Source organism: Tenrec ecaudatus, chromosome 16 (genome assembly GCF_050624435.1).
Source record: "Tenrec ecaudatus isolate mTenEca1 chromosome 16, mTenEca1.hap1, whole genome shotgun sequence".
NCBI lineage: Eukaryota > Metazoa > Chordata > Mammalia > Afrosoricida > Tenrecidae > Tenrec > Tenrec ecaudatus.
In genome coordinates, this window is record NC_134545.1 from 83,043,914 (window position 1) to 83,064,003 (window position 20,090).

At 48.5% G+C, this 20,090-nt stretch overlaps 1 protein-coding gene across 1 annotated transcript in view; it reads right to left on the reverse strand.

The window, feature by feature from the left end:
- The window catches only part of HPSE2 (heparanase 2 (inactive)), a 687,528-nt gene that overhangs the window by 12,041 nt on the left and 655,397 nt on the right, over positions 1-20,090 (reverse strand). Inside the window, exon 11 of the mRNA XM_075533453.1 lies at positions 16,542-16,688. Within this exon, the coding sequence (XP_075389568.1) occupies positions 16,542-16,688 (147 nt within the window). The remainder of the gene's footprint in view (positions 1-16,541; positions 16,689-20,090) is intronic.

The following is a 20,090-nucleotide window of genomic DNA, read 5'->3' on the forward strand; positions in this document are numbered from 1 at the left end:
TACGATTGCTGAAAATGCGTTGGGTTCCAAAGGCAAAGTAGTATTATTATTGTAACTTTACTGCTGAGATGGGTCAGAGAGGTTAAGTGGCTTGGACAAGGTCACATAGTTAAGCAGTGGCTCAAATTCAGGCCTTTTGCCACCTCTTGCCACTAATCCTGTTGTCTCTTCAATTCCAGATGGTACTCACCAGGATCATGTTTCCGTCTTTGAAAACCTTTCTTATCATGCTTCCATCACATCTGCGACCTCCTCTCTGGCCTGTGGCTTTTCAAACCAAATGCTAAATGATCCAGCCTACGTTGAACTGTTTCTCTTAATTCCCTAGCTTGCTTGAGCTGCTGAGGGCTTTAAACTATCCAAATATTGGGACAAGTGTGTTCTATCACCCTCTGGTTTTCTAAAGCCTGAGATGCTTTCCAATTCTCCAAACGTGTTTTCTTGATCTTGCGCGTGATTTCAAATGGGATTCAACATCTCAATCTGAACTCACGCCCTCTGCTTCCCAGGTCTCCATGGGAGCCTCTTGGCCCGGTCACCCCCTCTCCTCCACCTGTCCATAACCTCTGGTATCCCTGTTTGATGACTCTTGAGACCCCGGGATAAATAAGCAAGGTTTCAAGTGTCCTGAGGTTTAGGGACGTAAGTGTAAGTGAACATGCCCTTTAGCAATCTTGGAGGTCATAATCTGAGGTGGACTTTCATGGGAGCAGTGTCAGGGGACCCGGTGGCCTCTCCAGAGTGGCTGGGGAGCTGATGTCTGGGTCAGGCTGGCCTATTGGGGGGTTTGAGGAAGAGGCCAAGGGACTTTCGAGATGAATCAGCACAACTTCCTGCAGGCACCGTGAGAAAGTTCTCCGCCTTCTTCCCATCTATAAGCTAAGGGGTGAGGGAATGAATATTTTTCAGTCTCACAGCTACCCTGAGGACGAGTTTAATGCCAACTCTGGCGGGTTCATGCTTAGAGATCTGACCATGACATCTCCTGTCCAAAATGCCCAGTGGCCCCCCACTGACCTGAGAGGCGTCCAAGGTCCTCACAAGACCCTCATAAGCAGGCCTTTAGCTAAGTCTGCAGGCCCCATGAGGCTGGCTCCTGCTCCTATCCATCCCACCACCCACTAATCACTACCTCTTTCTATTTTATGCTGCCCCACCCCGCACCCACGGCCCATCTTCCCAGGCTTCTAATCTCAGGACTTTGGTAGAAGTTGTTCCCTCTCCCTAAAGGCCTCTCTGCACCTTCTCCCCCTTGCAGTTCCCTTCACCTGCTGAAGTCCCTACTGGTCCTTGGGGTCAGGGGCAGGCAGGCACCTGCAAGGTGCTCCTTGTCCCCCAGGACGTCTCTTCCCATCTCGGTGACTGCTGCGCTCTTTACACCTTCTATAGAGAGGAAGACCAGGTGTGGTCCTGTCCACGAACTCACAGGCTAGGCCCTCAGCAAGAGGTCGCTTTGGCGAAGTCCTGGATAGAAACAGGTGGGCGCAGAGGAACCGTCTCCCAAGAGGAAAAAGAGTGAGGCCAGTAAGGCCAGAGACTTGAGCATTAACGGGGCAGGTGTGGACACGCAGGCCTGGTCTTCTTTCTGCCACAGGCCCAGAGGGTGAGAGTGATCGGAAAGGCGAGAGAGGGTGAGCAGGCATCTCTCCCTGTGACCCCACTTTGCACCGCTGGACCCATGTGCCCCGCGGGCGCCACTAGAGAGCGCGCTTGTTCTACAGAACGGGGACCGCCAGCGCACCGCGCGGGGCTCCGGGGGAGCGGACGCGGCTGCCCCGAGCCCCGCGTGCCCTGCGCTCGGCCTCCCGAGGAGCAACAACCACAACCGGCAAATCCTGGCAAAAACGCGGTGCGGCCTCCTTGGCGCGGGGCCCCTCGGGAAGGTTGCCTCCCATCGGGAGGACCTGTGAGGCCGGCGGCCAGGCTGCAGCTCTTCCCCGACCCCGCGCAGGTGCGCGGCTGGCGGCTCCAGGCTCGCTAGCTCTCTGGCTCTCCAGGGCCCCGCGTCCCTGGCTGTCCCCGGGATCACCGGACAGCCGCGCACCTGTGAGCATCTTGCCGGCCTGGGGTCAGCGCTGGCCCTGGAGGCGCCCTCGTGCGTCTAGGTCAGGAAGGAGCTGGGCCAGCTGAGCGCCTGCAGGAGTCCTGAGAGGCTTGGCGGATCCCCCACCCTGTGTCTAGATCGGCTGACACCCGAGTGGGGAGGTCAGGAATGCCCCACAGGGAGCGCCACCTGGAGATGAGGACTGGGCAGGAGTGGTCCTTGCAGGTCAGTCTCCTGGTCCCCAGGCCTGACTGGGGCAAAAGGTGGCGCCCCTCTAAGGATGCTAATGTCCCTCTGTGGGCAGCCTCTGTCTAAGGGGTGTGGGGAGGACCATTTCCTCTCACCCAGGACCCGAAGCTTCCTGACTGCCCGCTTTTCTCTCCACCTGGAATCTGGCAGACTGGGCCACGAAGTCTATTCTGGCCCCGGAAGGCTAAAGAGAGGCCACCCCCACAAGCCTCTCTTGCTGGTCCCTGCTGGAAGAGAGGCGGGCGCCCGCCCTTTCTTTGTAAAGTCCTGTCCTCTCCACCCTATTTCAGCTGCTTGCTCCGACCATGTCCCTGCTAGATGGAAACGTTGGCATTCCTTCATTCTGCCTGTGGCAACGGTTCACATGCCACTGCTGGTTGAGGTCAAGTCAACCTAGATTTCAGTCAGCCTCTGTCCCAAGTGGCTCTGGGGACATGCCAAACCCGTCCTCTCTTTGTTAAGGAGGAGCTAGAGAGCAAAGGGAGAGAAAAAATGGAGACAAAAGCGTATGTTCTCCTTAAAGGAAAACCAAGCGCACTGCCACGAAGGGGAGTCCAGCTCATGCTTGTGTTGCGTCCTGAGGCTGTGGATCATCTGGTAGGTTCAAACTGCTGACCTTGTGGTTAGCAGCTCAGCATGTGACCCACCAGCCACCAGGGCCCCCACATGCTTTCCTTAACACGCCCGCTGGAAGCGCCTAGCCCCTGAAAGGCCTTTCTCCCTTCTCCCTACCCTCTAAGAGGCTTTGTTCAGCAATGAGGGACTGTGATCTGCTTCCCGATGAAGAGCGTGAGGAAACAGGAGTTCTCTCCTACACAGGCAGAGCTGGTGACTTCTACAGGCAAGTAGTTAGAGCTATGCGTGTTCCTTGAGTGAGGGTAAGGCAAAAAGAATGGCCCCTGGGGTCCCAGTTCATACATGTATGAGCTTCCTCCCCAAACACGTTTCAATATGTCTTGGTGGTCAGTGATGGCTGCAGCCACATTCTCCCATAATGAACTGCCCTACTCTGGTTAGGGTGTCTCCCATCAAAAGGTCAAATGGAAACAATGGCTTCCCAGGGGTCTGCTGAGTCAGTTACATTCAAGGCAGGGAGATCAACTCAGAAAGTTCTAGTGACTTTTTTTTTTTGTAGTGGTGGTGGTGGTGGTGGTGGTGGTGGTGGTAGTGTGTGTGTGTGTGTGTGTGTGTGTGGCAGATTCCATGGGGGATAATCTTGCTAGATTTTCTCAGTGGATTGAGAACAATTCCAGGGGCTTCTAATGAGGGAGTTTGAAGCACAACAGAACCCCGCATCAGCGAGAAAACGACCAGGAAACTTGTGCCAAGGAAGCTTTTCCATCCAGAACTTGCACCTGCGCAGCCACAGAGGAGAGCAAAGACTGTCCAATGAGTCTGTGGTTGGGTAATCTTACTGCATCCACTCGACAGCCCTGATCATGCCCCCCCTCCCCCGGACTTCTTTCTATCTCCCCAAGACAAAGAACATATCACAGGACCATGACTGGGGTCCTGGAGGACACCAGCACTGCCATCTTGTCCTGGTGTAAATTGAAAATGGCAGACCTCTTTGGGAACTGCCAGCAATAGCAAGCAAACCAAATCCACCGCTGTGGAGTCAATTCCAACTCATAGAGACTAGTGATACTGTTCTGATAGGGCAAGTCTTTATCGTTCGCGGCCCCATACCTCACCTGCCGCACGAGGACTCCTCCAGAGAAGGGTCAGAGAGATGGAAAACCACATTCAGACATGAAAGACAAGTCGAGAAATCATAGCTTCACATGGTGATCCATAAGGGTTTCTACAATTTTGAACTCAAACCCTCTGACTTCTCTTTTGTGGTTATATTTGGGGAGGAGGGCACGTGTCGATCTGCATTCTATCCAAGTCCGTGTAAGAACAGTTCAAGCCATAAAAAGAAATCTACCATGTGCTTCCAATGGCTTCAAATGACTTAGCACGCTCGGCAGACAACAACGAGATCCCAGTGAAATAACCTGGCTTTACACCGAGACTGCTAACTTCCAACAGATCAGAGAAGCATCTGGGGGAAGTTTGGGAAGAAAACGTGATTCTGCGGCCATCTCAAAGCTCCGGGTGAGAGAAATATCACATCAAACCACAGGACACAACAGGAAGCAGCTATGAAAACCATGGAGGCTTTAGTACATGGTTAACCCCATTCCCGTGCCATTGTAAAGAACGCACACCAGGATCGCCAACACACACAGGTGGCATTTCAGACACTACTCATATCCCTGACTCATGACCATGTTCTCTGCATTTACAAATGTAATTATAGCAGACCGATTCCTTGTCCTCTTAAATAGGAAGCATGCAAATGTGTGTTAAGACCCATCATCATGTTTACGAGAGAGAGAGAGAGAGAGAGAGAGAGAGAGAGAGAGAGAGAGAGAGAGAGAGAACAGAGGGACCATCCAACATTGCAGCTTGGATTTCAAGGTCTTCTGCAGTCTGGCCCCAGTCTATTTTTGAGGCCTTTCCCATCACCCCACAAAGCACCCTCTAAACCAGTCCCCTGAGAGGATTTACCACCCTGCCTCAAAGCAACGGTGCCTTGGAGTTTTGCACTCCCAGACCTTCAGTAAGCTCATCTTTTTGCTTGATAGCTCAGCCCATGCAGCATTCCCTGGAAGCCTGGCTCATCCTTCAAGCTCTGGCACAGTGTCTCCTAGCTCCAGTCTCTTCGCTCCTATCAGACCTCACCTCTCCCTTCCTTACACTTGCACCCTCCTCTCCCTGCCACTCGGTGGTTTGTCTTGTGTCAGTGGTAATATAGCTCTTGAGGGAGGGACCAGGTTTGCCCATCCCTAAATACAGGACTCAGGAAGAGGCAGCGTGGGACCAGAAGCATCTCCTTTAAAGGCATGTGCAGGCAGGACAAAGGGAGTCAGATACGAGGGCATGTGTGTGCAGATGTGTGTGCATATGTGAGAGCCTGGGTGCACAAGGGCATGGACACACTGTCAATATATAAGAAAAGCATGAGCTAGAGCCCATAACCCACCCCTAAATTTAGTTCCAGTAAGATATAATCGCAGCCCCCTGCATGCCTGTTCAAGTATGCTAAACCCATGGGCAAAGGACTTGGTTCTTATAAGACCAGGTGGTTAGCATGGCCTCACAAGGGGTGTAAAAGACGATCTGCCACATAGGATACGTTCTGTGCCAGATATCAAAGTGTGACTATCTGGTGACTCTGATTGCTAACAAAAAGTAAGCAGAGAAGATGTCGTCTGCGGAGGGCCTGCAGGGGAGTAGCAGTTGGTCCACAGTTCGGTGTCGCAGGCCCCTGGTCTGGGACGAGCCACATCCTGCCACCATGAGCTGCCATCTGATGCCTGCTATCTAAACCATCTTGATTCAGGGCCCTGGCCCAGCCTTAGGGATGCATTCGCTTAGGGCTTTGTAGTCCCCCGGGCCTTCCATGTGGCCCGTCCAATGTACAGCCTCTGGAGTGTGTGGGGAAGGAGAGGAGAGGACGCGGGCCATTTCTTCTCGGCCCTCCAGGACTGCCCACGTACGTGTTCCTCTGCCTTCGGCTTCGAAGCAAACACTAGCTTTCCCCCAAAGCATTCCTTTGGTCAGGGACAGAATGGACCCCCCTGCCCACATGGAGGGCCCTCAGGCAGGTGGGACCATGAAGGGCAGAGCGCAGCCTGGAGGGACAGCTGTGCAGAGTGGGTCCAGCTGCTCCGAGTGAGCTGGGAGAAAACGCATTCCGGAGCAAAGGCATTCTGGAGCTGAGAACAAACGAACACTCTGGGAAAAATAGCAGCGAAGTCCCTGGATTCCTACACATCTTGGTGTAAGATGTCGAGCCGGTGTCAACTATAAAAGTGTGTCAGAGTCCTCTAATCTGCGCCCTGATCTGTACATTACTAATCTGGCAGTTTGAAATCGAGCAAACAATAGAACCTCTGGGAGCCGGCTCTCCTCTTTCACTCGGTCAGAACTCTCAGGGGCTTCGGGCATGTTCACACCTTTGCCCAAATGGCCTGGTGGCTGCACGCAGTGCACAATCGGCGGGAAATCAGAGATGCAAATCAGCGGGGCTCTGCTTCCAGCGGTTTATAGAGGGACAGGGGTGCTCTGCCACGGCCACATATTTGAATCCCCGGGGGAGCTTTAAAAACACTGGGGCCTGGGGCCAAGCCCAGAGATGGGGTTTAATTGGTCTGGGGTGCGGCTCGGGCATTGGGGTTTTTAAAGCTCCCCAGGTGATTCCAAAGTGCAGCCAAGGTTGAGGCCCAAGGGCTGCAGAAGGGCTGGGAATTCATTTGCAGCTGGGGGCGGAGGGGAAACATCTCTTTCTAACCAGTACATTCTGGACTTATTTTGAACCAAAGGAACCACATTTTTTTATCTAGCAGGGAAGATGTGGACTTTTCAAGGGCCAATTGTTGAGTAGACCAAGAGGAGTGTATTTTGCTATGAAATTATTTTCGGACTGTTTGTTTGCTCCCTCCCCCTGTAACCCGCCTCAGATTGTACACACCTAAGAGCCCTGGGGCCATAGTGAGTTCCACGTTGGACTGCTAACTGCAGGGTTAGTAGTTTGAAACCACCAACCGCTCTGCAGGACAAAGGTGAGGCTTTCTACTCCCATAAAGATGTACAGTCTCGGAGCTGCTCCACACTGACCTAGAGGGTCATCGTGAGTGGAATCGACCCGATGGCCGTGAGCTTGGCTTTGGGGCTCGTACCTTGGTGAGGTGAGCTCCCCAGAAGGTGTGCGCAGCACACAGGTGAACAAAGACCCACGTCAGATGATGAATTCACAGTAACAGATTTTCTGTGTTTAAAGCTGAAAGGAAAACTCCCCCGCCCCTCTCAGCCCCTTTGCGATAGGTAAATTCGCAAATGGCATTTAGATTTCTCTCAGCTCCTGGGCTGTGGCTCAGATAGCTCCCCACCAGGAGCAGTTCGAGGTTCCTTCCGGAAAGAAGAGTGAGGGAAATGAAGAATCTATTATTCAGTAAACTCTGCCCCACCTCAGCTGTTGATAGCTACACAAATACCCTCAAATACATTGGTTACCACCACTCTGTCATTATGAGAAGCAAACTCACGGGTCAGCACAAGGACTGCATGAGCCTGAATGCCTCTAGTCTCAACAAACATCCTTGCATTTTAATGGAAGCTTCCGCCACATCACTACTTGTATTTCTGCTTTTCTCTTGATTTCCCCGGAACCTAGAGTCAGAGGACTATTGTAACTACCAGATAGGGCAAAATATGACAAACTAACAATCTATAAATTATCAAGGGCTCATGAGGGAGGGGGGAGCGGGGAGGGAGGGGGGGGGAAGGACCTGATGCAAAGGGCTTAAGTGGAGAGCAAATGCTTTGAAAATGATTAGGGCAAAGAATGTACGGATGTGCTTTATACAATTGATGTATGTATATGTATGGATTGTGATAAGAGTTGTATGAGCCCCTAATAAAATGTTAAAAAATATGCTTACAGGCATTTATAGTCCTATTTGTGATAGCGGTGGGTCTCACCCTTCCTAACGCTGCGCCCCGTGAATACAGCGCCTCATGTGGTGGTAACCCCCAACCATACAATTATTTTCATTGCTACTTCCTGTCATTTTTCTACTGTTATGAATCAAGTGACCCCTGTGAAAGGGTTGCCCGACCCCCAAAGGGGTCGTGACCCACAAGTTGAGAACTGCTGTGTTATAGGGTCTACTTTAATCCTCCTTAACGGCTACACCAACTTGACCTTAACTGCCACACCAACTTGAATGCTATTGTTTAAATGGAGGGGTGGTTTCTGGCTTACTCCAAGTTAGCTCAGAAACCACCTCAGCCCCAGGACCTGTCTGCCACTTGGTGCTCCAAGCCTCTGCCCCTTGCCTGCCTGCCTGACAATCTCTGAGTGACCTTTCAAAGGGCTGAAGATGACGTGGCACCAGCAGCCCCCCCCCCCTTATTTTTTTTACTTCAGGTGTAAAGGACTTCATACCAAGTCTTGTTTTTAGAAGGAAAAAAAGAGAAAAGATCCCATTCCTTTCCTAACGCGTCAAAGCCGGCAGCACTTGAAGCTCGGAGCGTGCTGAACGGTTTCCTTACGAGCTCTCGGCGACTTCCCTACCACAAAAGGCAAAGCTCCTTAGCTCTCATTATAAAGGAGAACACATGCAACAGGGAGGAAAAAATATTATAAAAATGAAACAAAAAAGAAATGAGAAGAAAGCCAGGAAGCCCATTGATCATCAGGAATGTCTATCCACCCATATATAAATATGTACAGATGCATATAATGTGTGTATTTATATATACATATACAAGTGGAATGGAAGAAATCATAAAAGCTGAATAGATACAAGTATATAAAAAGTAAACACTTCTATATGTCAAGATCAGACCCTGCAAATGAAAGCCTTGGAAAAATAGCAAACAAAGTGCCAGAGAAAATATTTTGAAAGTATATGGTATTTTGATGGCAAAGGGAACCTCTCCTGAAAGTAGAGAAAGTGCATAAAGCATTATGGGAGCACACTAACATCTCAACAGGAAAATGAGCAAAGGACAGAAAATACATAAACTATGAGTGCTAAGAAACCGTTCCAACCTCACTAAGAATCCAAGATATAAGCTAAAATAAAAATACTATTTTTCATTATGAGGTTCTAAAATTTAAAAATATTATTTTCTATGTTGGTGATTTCATTGTAATAGTGCAAGGTTCACATTCCCTGCTTCTTCTCAGACCTTTTGGACTATGTTTGTCTGCAGGAAGAATGTGGAACAAATAATTCGAAGAGATGAAGTCCTATAACTCAATGTATTCCAGTGCGATCAACTTGATGAATCATCTGAAGATTGGTCTAATTGTTTGTGGACTGGGTGAAGGAGTTGAGTATATTTAGTTTAAAGACTAGACCTCTGAAGGGAGATAGGAAAATGTTATTATGAAGATGAAGGTATACATTTATTCTGCTAATATTTTCTAAAGCAAAAGTAGGAATGGCGAGGACACCATCTTGGGCCTTAGATTGGGAGGCTCTTAGAGTCTTCAGAACATTCAGAGTTGCCCAGATGGGAGAGGAGCAATCCCATCAGACCTAAGTCGAAAAGTTTTCAGTCAGGGACACTGTAGAGGAAGATTGGTGACTTGTCAGGACAGTTCGAATTTATCTCTCTTTAAAGTCATCTTTAACAACTACAGTGGAGAGGTTTATTATAAGAAGAAATCAATTCTAAATAACTCCAAGGAGTATAAACCTGTAGGGAAGAGAGTTGGTTGAGCAGAGTTAAACAAAGGAAAACAAAACACTATCGAAGCACCAACTAATATCACCAGTGTAGAGCATGAACACTCAGCGCAGCTTCGGTCTATTACGATAAGCAGAATAATGCCTCCTTCTCCGAGAGATCATGTCTAATAAATGCTGGAGAGCCCGCGGAGAGACTGCAGCCCTCAGACGAGCACACTGCTGATGGGGACCACTGTGGAAAGCAAGGTGGCATTCCCTCAAATAACTTGGGATAGAAATTCCTTACAACAATTGCTGGGTATACATCCTAAACCAGTGAGAGTCATAACACAAACAGACATATGAGCACCCATGTTCACTGCAGCACTATCATAGTAGCCAAAAGGTGGGAGCCCCCTCAATGTCCATCCGCAGAAGAATGTATAAAGACACATTGGTCCATCCCACAGTGGGATACTATGGATCGCTACAATTAATGGCAACAGCACGAAGCACCTGATGGCGTCGACAGATCTGGAGAACCTTATGTTGAGTGAAATTAGCCAATCACCAAATGCTATACGAGACCTCTGTATAAGTGGGGGGGGGGGTGTGTGTGGCACAAAACTTTCAACAGACTTTGGAGTTTGTCAAAGGGAGGAGAAAACGGAGGCAGGAAAAAGCAATGGCCCACACTATTGTTGGGTGTTGACAACGGCGATCCACAGGAGGGAGAAGGGGAATCAGTGAATGAGGAGAGAGGGATCAACTGATGGTGGGCTTGATTAATAGTTGAGATTATGGAATACGAAGTCCGCATTCTGGAATGTAACACGTACAGCCACCGCCACCCCAACCTAAGTACCCTAATACGAAAAAAGAAAACCATTGGAAAACAAGAACTGATGTACATGAAGGCATTTACAACTTCAAAAAAGAGACCAGGCATTCCGATTTTATGTTTGAACTTGTGAGTTGAACATGTGTTCAAGGGAGACCATGTGAGAAGCCTTGGGACAGGAGTCTTAAGGTTGAGGCTTTTCCCAATGCTCCTTTTACAAGCTCTGCCCTTGTGTGGAACGGAATGTGGCGCTTCCATGTAGCACCAGTGGGAGGTTGTGGTGGGTCAGGCGGCCTCAGGCCTTCGTAGACCCATCAAACTCCGAATCTAGGGACGGAGGATCATAATGCCATCTGGGCAGAGGGACATGAAGATATTTTATAAAATCTTAGCACCTGGGAGTTGCTCGAGTCTTTTCAGAATCATGCTGTTTGGCTAACATCAAGTGACACCTCTCTAAAGGCATGCAGTGAGATGCCAGTGCTTTCTTTGAGAGAGACTTTAATGAGGCTGAAATCAAAGCAAACGTTAGATTCCAGAGAGATGGAAAAAATGAGCAGGATATGGGAAAAGGGTACTCATTTCTTTACAAAATAGGCAACATGGTGGACAGGAGCCTTGTGATTCTTTCAGCCGACGCCATGAGAGCTGAAGGAGAGGCTCACGCAGATGTGACATGAGCACGCTCATGACACCGTGTTCTGCCCCTCAGATGGCACTACCCATGGGCTGTTTCTAATGCTAGAAGTGAGTTTGGGGAGGTCAGGGCTCTCCGAAGCTCTAAGCCCACCTCCAGCCGCCCTTATTCAATCGTTCTTGAGGCCAGATGATGACATAGCTTGGCACCGGGAACTAAAGATGAAGGGAAGCTCAGATCTGGAGACGTCACGGGGGATTTTAGAGCCCGACATTTTTGTCTACTTCATAATTGGTCTATTATAGAATTCCCTAGTTCTTGCAGTTAGGGGATCACAAATCACTGAAAATGTTAGCCAGATGAATTGCCACGGCCAAGTCCATTTGCTGAAGAGGAATAAGGTATGTGTGCCACAAAGTCAGGCATCCAGGAAAGTTGTTGAATGGATGAAGAACTGTGTTTGCCAGTGTCCTTGGGGAATGTCCTCTGCCAGGAACACACACCTCAGAGACCTACCCTTATTGGGAGTCACCACTAGGTATAGGGGAGCTGGTTGTAACTTTTTCCCTGGTGTTACGATATAATATATTGAACTCCAGTTTCCAGATTTAAGATGAAACCAATTTACAGTTGTCCCCAGTATTTAATAACCCCCATTGGAGAAGAGCATAAAAGAAGGTTATTCTTACATTTTCTGAAAATAAATCAGCTTTTACTAAATTATGTGGTTGAGAGAGAGGGTCTTCAAAGTCACTCAGAGAAGAACTTTTAAGAAGCGGCTGTCAGTAGGATTTGGAAGAAAAGTTAATGGGCCGAGGATGAGTTCACCTGAAAAGAAAACATGCTGGGCCACCCAGTGCTCTTCAAATGAGCTCCTTCTATAAACCGCTACGACGAAGGGAACACAGATGATCATCTAATTATCCATCCTGCATGCCTGTCGATGTGTAATTATAATTCTATAATAATAGACAGTTGGGGCAGCATCGTGTTGAAGAAAGTTCACTAGATTCAGAGACGGGCAAACAGAACATAGGCACGTCCTAGCTCTTACATAAGTTGTGTGAGTTTTGAATAAGTTTGTTAATACTCCAAGACAGTGTCTTTATTTTAACATGGGAGGGAGGCACACTAGCACTTGCTCTACTTGTTTCATAAAACAATTCAGAAGGTTGGAAGGGGCAATGGCCACCCAATGGTTTATGTATAGTCTTAGTCGGGAGGAGAGTGTCTCAATGTTCTTATACAATTGTTTAGACAGGATGGAAATTGTGGCCACTCCTTCCCCAGAGGTCTCTAAATGCACAGCATCCCTGTGTCCAGGTGGCCTGTCTGAGGGCAAGAGAATGAATCAGATCACCTGGCCATGGCATTCAACCTCAGGATTCCTAGCACCGGCTGATTCCCACAGGCCGGCAAGTCAGAAGAGAACAGCCAGTGTGATGAGACATGCTTCCTTCTTTTCTAAGTTTTGGATTCTTTCCCCTTCAGATGAACTTGAACCAGACACACAGTGAAAAACACTGGGATTCGAGCAAGCACCTATTCTTGGTTTGACTTTTCCCTGAAAAAGTGAGTCTTCTTGCTTTGTGATGTCAGTTGACTTGCTTGCCATCCCCCCCCCCTTCATGTTGCTTCTATGTTTGTTGACAGATCTTGGAGACATTTATGTCTCCAGGAGGCTTGTCCTTCTGGAGGATCGTGTTAATTGATTTGCAATCACACGAGGCATTGGGCAGATTTTCTCTTTTGGAGCCGGTGAAGCTGCCCCAAAGGTGTTCTTCTCCATAGTTGGAACTATTGTCTTGGACTTGAATGGGGCCATCAGCCTCCCACAAAGAGAAGGAAACAGGAAACAGGACAGAAGTGGGACTGATGACTCGGGATGTTCAGGGAATGCAAGTTAAAAAAACCTCGCCAGGTGTTACTCTCTCTCCTACTAGCATGGCCTCCTGGATAGCCTTTTTGTGGCTTGCAAACCTCGTTTCCTGATGACCACAGAGACCAAAACCTTCCAGAGAGAAAAGGGAGATGGGAGAAAGTGTCATAGAATAATAGGATTTTAGACTTTGATGGGAAATGGGGAGCTTTGACTTCAACTTCCCACTGAGTCAGACTCGCACAGCACCTCTGAGAGGGCCACTTGGCCTCTGATTTACAGGCCGCCTTCAGAGAAAGCTTGTCTTGCTCCTGGCCCGAGCAGGCAGCCTTTGGGAAATGAGCTCGCTTTAAGGTGAACGCTCACTATTTTCAAGTCTACTTCCTGGGCTCCTGTCAGTTTGGAATTTTCAGAGGCCAAATCTGTTTCCTTTTACCCAGCAGGCCTTTGCATATTGGAAGAAAGCCAGGAAGCTTCCTCAATTGTTTTTTCATGTCCTATAGCCACTTCTTAGCTAATATGCACTCCAGACTCCCAACGCCTTTTCCACGAGCCCCGTGCAGTCTGCGAAGAGCTTGTCACTTACTGTCCTTTAAGGCACAAGGGTACCCATGCTTCGTCTGGTTCCAGGAACCATCTCTGATGTCAGCAGTTGAGACGAGTAGTAAGTAGGTCTTCCGATCAGACCACTCACTAACATGGGAAATAGAAACCTTGCATGGTGAACCTGGATCCTGTATGAACCTTACATACTTGAGCTCAAAGTTCACACCATACCTCTGGAGGCGTGGAGATGCCCTTTCTGAGATGTAAATTTTTTCCAGCTCTGCTGGCAAATCTAAGAGAATGAGGCTTTCCCTATGTTCTCAACCAATCACATCAGTTTGTCAGCATCTCTCCGCTCCTGAGAGTCTGGACCAGAATGTCTAGCTGGTAGCTGGATGAGGAACCATCTTGCTCTACAAGCTCTTTCCTGGTTCCTCCAGACAGGAATAATTATCGGTTCCCCTGGCTTCCAGAGTTTTCCATCTGTCTTTTGAGCTCATAGGGCCTAAGGCTGCCGCAAGGAATTAGCAGACACAGAACACAGAGCGTGGCCCCAGAGGCTTGTGAAAGAGGGAAAGTGACACTAAAGGCTGAAATCACTTCCTCGCATTTCCTTTCTTCTTTTTGTTTGCTTGTTTGTTTGCACAGTCTGCTGCACCCAACCACCACCCCCTTCCTGCGAGACTCCGTCGCACAACCATGGAGGGCTTTGCCTTTTACTTAGGAGCGCCGCACACTGCCCTGAGCATGCACTTGACAGAGGTGAAACCACCTGACCTAGGCAAAGAGTCATTACCGCCTAGAACGAGAGAACTAGATTAAGGCTAGTTGACAGGAGAGGAGACTCCAGGAGGCAAGTGAAGAGCTGAGAGGCACACCGTGACTTGGCGGCAGCTCTAGGCTGGAATTCAGTTCTACGGACTTCCGGTCTGAAACGCTCTGTGGAATGACACATGGACCATCATATGCCTGGATCTGTCTGTATAATTAGGTATGAATGCGTGCGTGAAATTTACATTTGTAGATTCTTTCACCCATCTGTCCCAATTTGATTCTTACAATGACCCCAGTTGGCAGGTCAGGGAACTACAGTTTGTGGGCTGGGGTACCAGGGAGTCTGTTCTGACCCAGAGGGACCTTCTGCCCAACAGAAGGAAACCCTGCCCAGTCCTGTGCGGTCCTCACCATTGCTCGTGCTCTTGATTCCCTGGTTGTAGCTGCTGAGCTTTAGAGCGTATTAACCCATGTGGATGCTATTCATGCCTCTCTAAATGAGAAGTTTTACAGATGAGGGCACAGAGGCTCTTAGAAGTGGTATGATGTCTGGATTAGGTCCTAACAAACTGGTTTGAAAGCAAAAAAGAAATAGATGACTTATTTAAGTGCACACAGCTAGCAAGCGGCAGAGTGGGACAGACGCTGGGAAATGTTTGAGTAAAACCTTGGGTGGGGTCATCTGTCATGCCACTGGCAGGCCAGGTGGTTCTTCTGTGCCAGGGAACACTCATGATGCCAACCTCTGTGGAGGAGTCTGCCCTGTGCCCCCAAATGACTGCCAATTAGTGCTGCCCAGCAGCAGGAGCAGGATTATGGGGCTCCCTCATGGGCCTCGGAAAACTTAACTGGGAATGAAAAATTTTAGACCTGGCATGGACTTCACCCATCCTTGACACCTACCAGTGAAGAAACTGAGGCCCAGCCAGATTAAGGATTTGCCCAGTCCACACAATTAGCTAGGAGGCTGGGACCAGAACCAGGTCTCCCGCTGAGGATGAGGATGAGGAATTCCATACACTGATCAGACCACTGGGAACTGGCAAGTGAGGGGTAAACTTGGGAAGAAAGAAAACTGGAAGCAGTGCACATCCAGCCAGGAAAATGAGCCAGAATGTGAACCCAAACTGAAAAGACAGACCTAGAGTGGGCTAAAGAGACTCAGTAAGCGACTTCCCAGATTGAGTTTTGTTCCCATTGCACATGCAGTTGGGAGCCAAATGCGAGCCACCAAGGTTGCAGTGAGACAGTGAGCAATTATAACCCAAATATTTGTGGGCAGCTGTGGGAGTGCGAGCCACCTGCTCCAAGTTTACAGCTTTGTTAGACTTGGTAAACATTAAAAATGGGATGGGAACGCCCCCAGTCTGTATAGCATCCCATACCCTTCCTGGGAGGCCGGGGTTGGAGAGCTGGGGTGGCCATGCCCGTGACCAGGCCTGTCTCACCATGGCCTGGAGCTGCTTTCTGTGGGTAGGGATTGGTGCTGTTAATAGTCTAATACGGACCGAAGGATGTAGGGAGTGTCTCACATTCGAGGATTTGAAGGGTCTACAGAGCCCTCAGAATATCACTTCTCTTTTAACATCTGACCAGGAAAATGAGCTGCGAGACAGAATTGACTCTGGATCCCTGAACTGTTGATCTTTAGCGGTGGTTCTTCTTTTAAGGCTCACTAGATGGATACAAGGTAGCAGACCCTAGATGGATACAAGGTAGCAGACACTAGATGGATACAAGGTAGCAGACACTAGATGGATACAAGGTAGCAGATCCTAGATGGATACAAGGTAGCAGATCCTAGATGGATACAAGGGAGCAGACACTAGATGGATACAAGGGAGCAGACATTAGATGGATATAAGGTGGCAGATCCTAGATGGATACAAGGGAGCAGACATTAGAGAGCAGATAGGGCTCCAGAACGGTACAGAATGTTAGCTTTGGAAGGCTCTCAACTAGGAACATTTCTGGTTGTCACAATGACTAGGGGCCACTATCGGCATTCAGTAGTAGGGAGCCAAGGATGTTAACTAGCTCGAAACGTGCCAGATAGTTTTGCCTAGGGAGGAGCTATCTTTGCCCAAATACTAAGAGTGTCCCTGTTGTCCATCAGTTAAGGAATCTAAGTCCTAGAGACAGGGAGGGATTTGACCAAGGTCCCAAAAGGGTGTGGATGAGCACTTCACTGATGCCAGGCCATTGTTTGTCCGACTCTGGCTCACCGAGTTCCTGAGTCGTGGTAACCTTGGTGTCTTCTGCAGAGGGGTGACTCTATCTCCCTGCCCCTGAGCCCCCAGTGCTCTTGCTCCTGAAGCTATTTCAGCGGCGGCACTTACTTGGACTTCAGGCCCTCCTGTCCATAGGGCTGCAGCAGATACTGGTGCACCAGCTTGTCCCTGAGTGTCCCGGCCAGTTTGATTTTCTTTCTTGATCGGTGTAGATTGATGATAAAAAGTGTAATGGATCCACGGACATAATTGTGGCTGAAATATCCAGAGAGAGAAAGCGACAAGAGGGAAACAAAGCGGTCAGTTAGGTGCTCTTACATAATTTACAGACTGGATGCACGAAACAGGAACACCCCAGAAAGGGCATTTACTGGATGTTTGCTGGCCACCGTGGACCTTCAGAGACAGGAAGGTTTGGTTCTTCTGGTTTCTTGCAAAGAAGGGACCACTTCCCACCACACTCTTGGCTTTTATTTAAATTTATTGCAGTGATTTTAGAAAACAAAACTAACATGCTGATCCGGTGGATTGGGGTGGGGGAGGGAAAACATAGACAAAAAGAAGAAATGAAAAGTTTCCCGTAATTCTGGTAACTTGACAATTAGATACTAACAACATTTTGGTAAACATTTTTTAATTTATGAATTCAACAGATATTTATGGGGGACTTTGACACATACATGTATATTACTCATTTTTTACATAATTAGAAAAACACTGTTCACACAGCTTTTTTCACTTAATGAACATCTTCAACATGTTCCCATGTTATTAGAGATTCTTCTGCTTCTAGAAGAATGCTATGTTCTTCAGTCATAAAAATGTAACTTAATTTCTTTAATGAATCTCCAAGCTTTGAGACGTCTGTTTTCCAATGCTTGGCCATTGCAGAGTATGTGGTGCATGGCTTCCTTGTCCACAACACCTGCATATCATGATTATTTCTAGTCAATAAAGTCCTGCAGGTCAAAATCATTAGGTCAAAGGGAATGTCGATTTATATAAGCCCTCAACCAACTTTCCTGGTTCATTTTCAATGGTGTCCACGGATGGTATCCATCCCTGTGTCAAGATTTGATATTGTTTCTCTGTTGAACTCAAAAGTAATCTCACACTGAGCTTTGGTCATGCAGTGTGCATGATCTGTGAGACCCCCTAAGAACAATGTTTAAGAATCAACTCTTGTTTTGATATACCATATGTACTCAAGTAGAAGCCTGCCTGAATATCAGCCAAGGCACCTAATTTTACCACAAAACGGCATTAAAAAATGTGCTAGAAAAACTCAGCTTATCCACGAGTATATACGGTATCTTTTTGCCTTCTGACAAAAGACAGGCAATGTTGTGGATAGGGGCAGTACGATAGATCTGGGTCCTGGAATGAAATGGTTCAAAGGTACAGGAGTGAAAAGGGGGCACATTTATTTTCTTATTGAAAGGTCTGAAGACTGGGGGGGGTCCCCTGTTAGCATAACCTCACTCACCCTGTTGCAGACGTCTTGATGAAGTAAGACTTGTTCTCCAGAAAGCGTGTACTCACTTGCCCCATGAGTTAGGGACAAGAGCGCCCATCCCCTCATACCCAGAACAATGCTAGCTATTGACACTTGGGTGCTGTATCCTATCCTCTGTCTCATTAAATTCATACTGGGGTCTGCATTTTCTCCACTTATCTACCCTTGTTGAGTCTACTGTCATGAACTGCCTGCTCCTGCCCATTGCCCACTCACAGCCACAGCAGTCCCGTCTCCAGGTACCGTCTCTCCTGGTTTTCTTGGACCGTTTCCATTTGTCGGCATTGTATCTCAGTGTGGAAAAGCTGCACTTTTTGGGGGGTTTTAAATGTAGCTTCATTTATCGTACTTCTTTCTGATTTCTGCTTTTGAGATTTCAACTCACCCTCAGATTCTGAAACTATTCACCGTGTTGGAATCCTTTACACCAATGCAGGAGGTCCAGAAGCCTGGGAGAACGATACATGCCTACATGCAAGAGCCTTTCCGCATGTATCAACAAAACTATAATGATTTCCTTCTTTCTCCCGGGGGAAAAAGACTTTGTTTCCAAGGGGTCCCTTAGGGCCCCATCTGGATGGGTTAATGAGAGGAAACAGAAAAAATGTCCTGACTTCGCCTTCAAAGGAGGAGTTCAGAGAAAATCTAAGGCAACTTCGCCCAGAGGGAAACATCAGTCCTTAGCAGAAACACCACCACCTTTCCACCTCCACCTCGGGGTCACTCGCCCCTGCTTGTAAAGGTGCTAATGAAGAGTAGAGTGCACAGGGCAGGTCCATGCGATAACTTGGGGTTTAAGACAATGTATGGATATAATTTCCAAGAGTCCTTTCTGAGGATTTCAGTAGGATGCTGCCTGGAAATCTGTATTTTAAAATATATTCTTGGGTTATTTGGTAGATCAATTGGATTTAGAACCACATGTCCTAAATAGCAACGAGAAGAACTCCTACAGGATATCCGGATGACCGTGGGTCAGCTGATCTTGATGGCCTCTGCCAGAGGGTACAGTATTGTGTTGGAGACTTTTTTGGATGTCCGCATTGATGGGCTCAAAGATGATGAACCGACCCTCCTACTGAACCCTTCCCCATCAGGCCCGCCCCTCAATCCCTTGCAGCACCTAGAATAGCTCTAGAAACGGAAGGAATCAGACCAGAACAGAACGACAATTCACGCGCGCAGGTGGGTGTCATCTGAGCTCTGAAGAACAGTGCGGTAGCCCGGGTCCCCATGAGTCCCCACTAAAAAGCACGGCCACTGTGCTCCTTCAGTGGGCTTGAAGCTGAGCTGAGCTGGGGCAAAATGGAGGAAGACCTCATTAATGACAAGTAGCCTGTCTTTATTATGCAAATAAAAGGAAGCGTGAGTGGGTACCTTTTTTCCAGGTGACAGTAAACGCTTTTGCTAACTACCATCTACAAGCCACTCTTGGTCCAGCCGTGGAGAGGGGAGAGCCACGTGCTTGCATTTACGAGTTTTTTCTCTGTAAGCCTAGGGCAGAATGAGTCCTGGGAGACCACAGAGCCGAAGGGTGGGGATATGAGGAAGTGGTGGGTGGAAGGGAGACCTGAAGTCACAACATTGCTTGGGGGAAAGCACTCTTGAAGCTGCTCAGCAAGGGTCTGATTCCCATTGAATTGTTCCCCAGAGGGAAACAGCTCAGTATTGAGAGCCAGCCCCAAGGTCAGTGAGCACAGCCTCTCAGAGAACTCACAGAGAGTCTGTAGGTAGGAAATGGCATGCCCATGCAAGCCTCTTCCTCCCTGCCTTGGCTGATGGACTGGGGCAGGAAGCAGAGGCCGGGGGAATGTAGCACCGACTGAAAGTTCAGTGCCGAGAACCCAGACTCCTGCAGAAGGTCCATTCTCCACCTGCTGAAAAAGAATCTTGGAGGGTTTATTCCCCAAGAACTTGGAGTAACAACGGCTTGACCTGCAGGCAAATGCTGTACTTCTGTCAAGTCCAGTCAGTCTGCATTTTAGTGTATGCATTCTTCAGGAGAACGGCGATCTCGATCCATGTCTCACTCGGGGTGAGCCTTCCTCACTAGGGTGGGTCTGGAGTTCATCTTTGCTGGTCTCTTTCTGTCCTGCCTGACATTTCTGTGTTGCCATGGCGAAGGAGAAGAAAAAGACTCC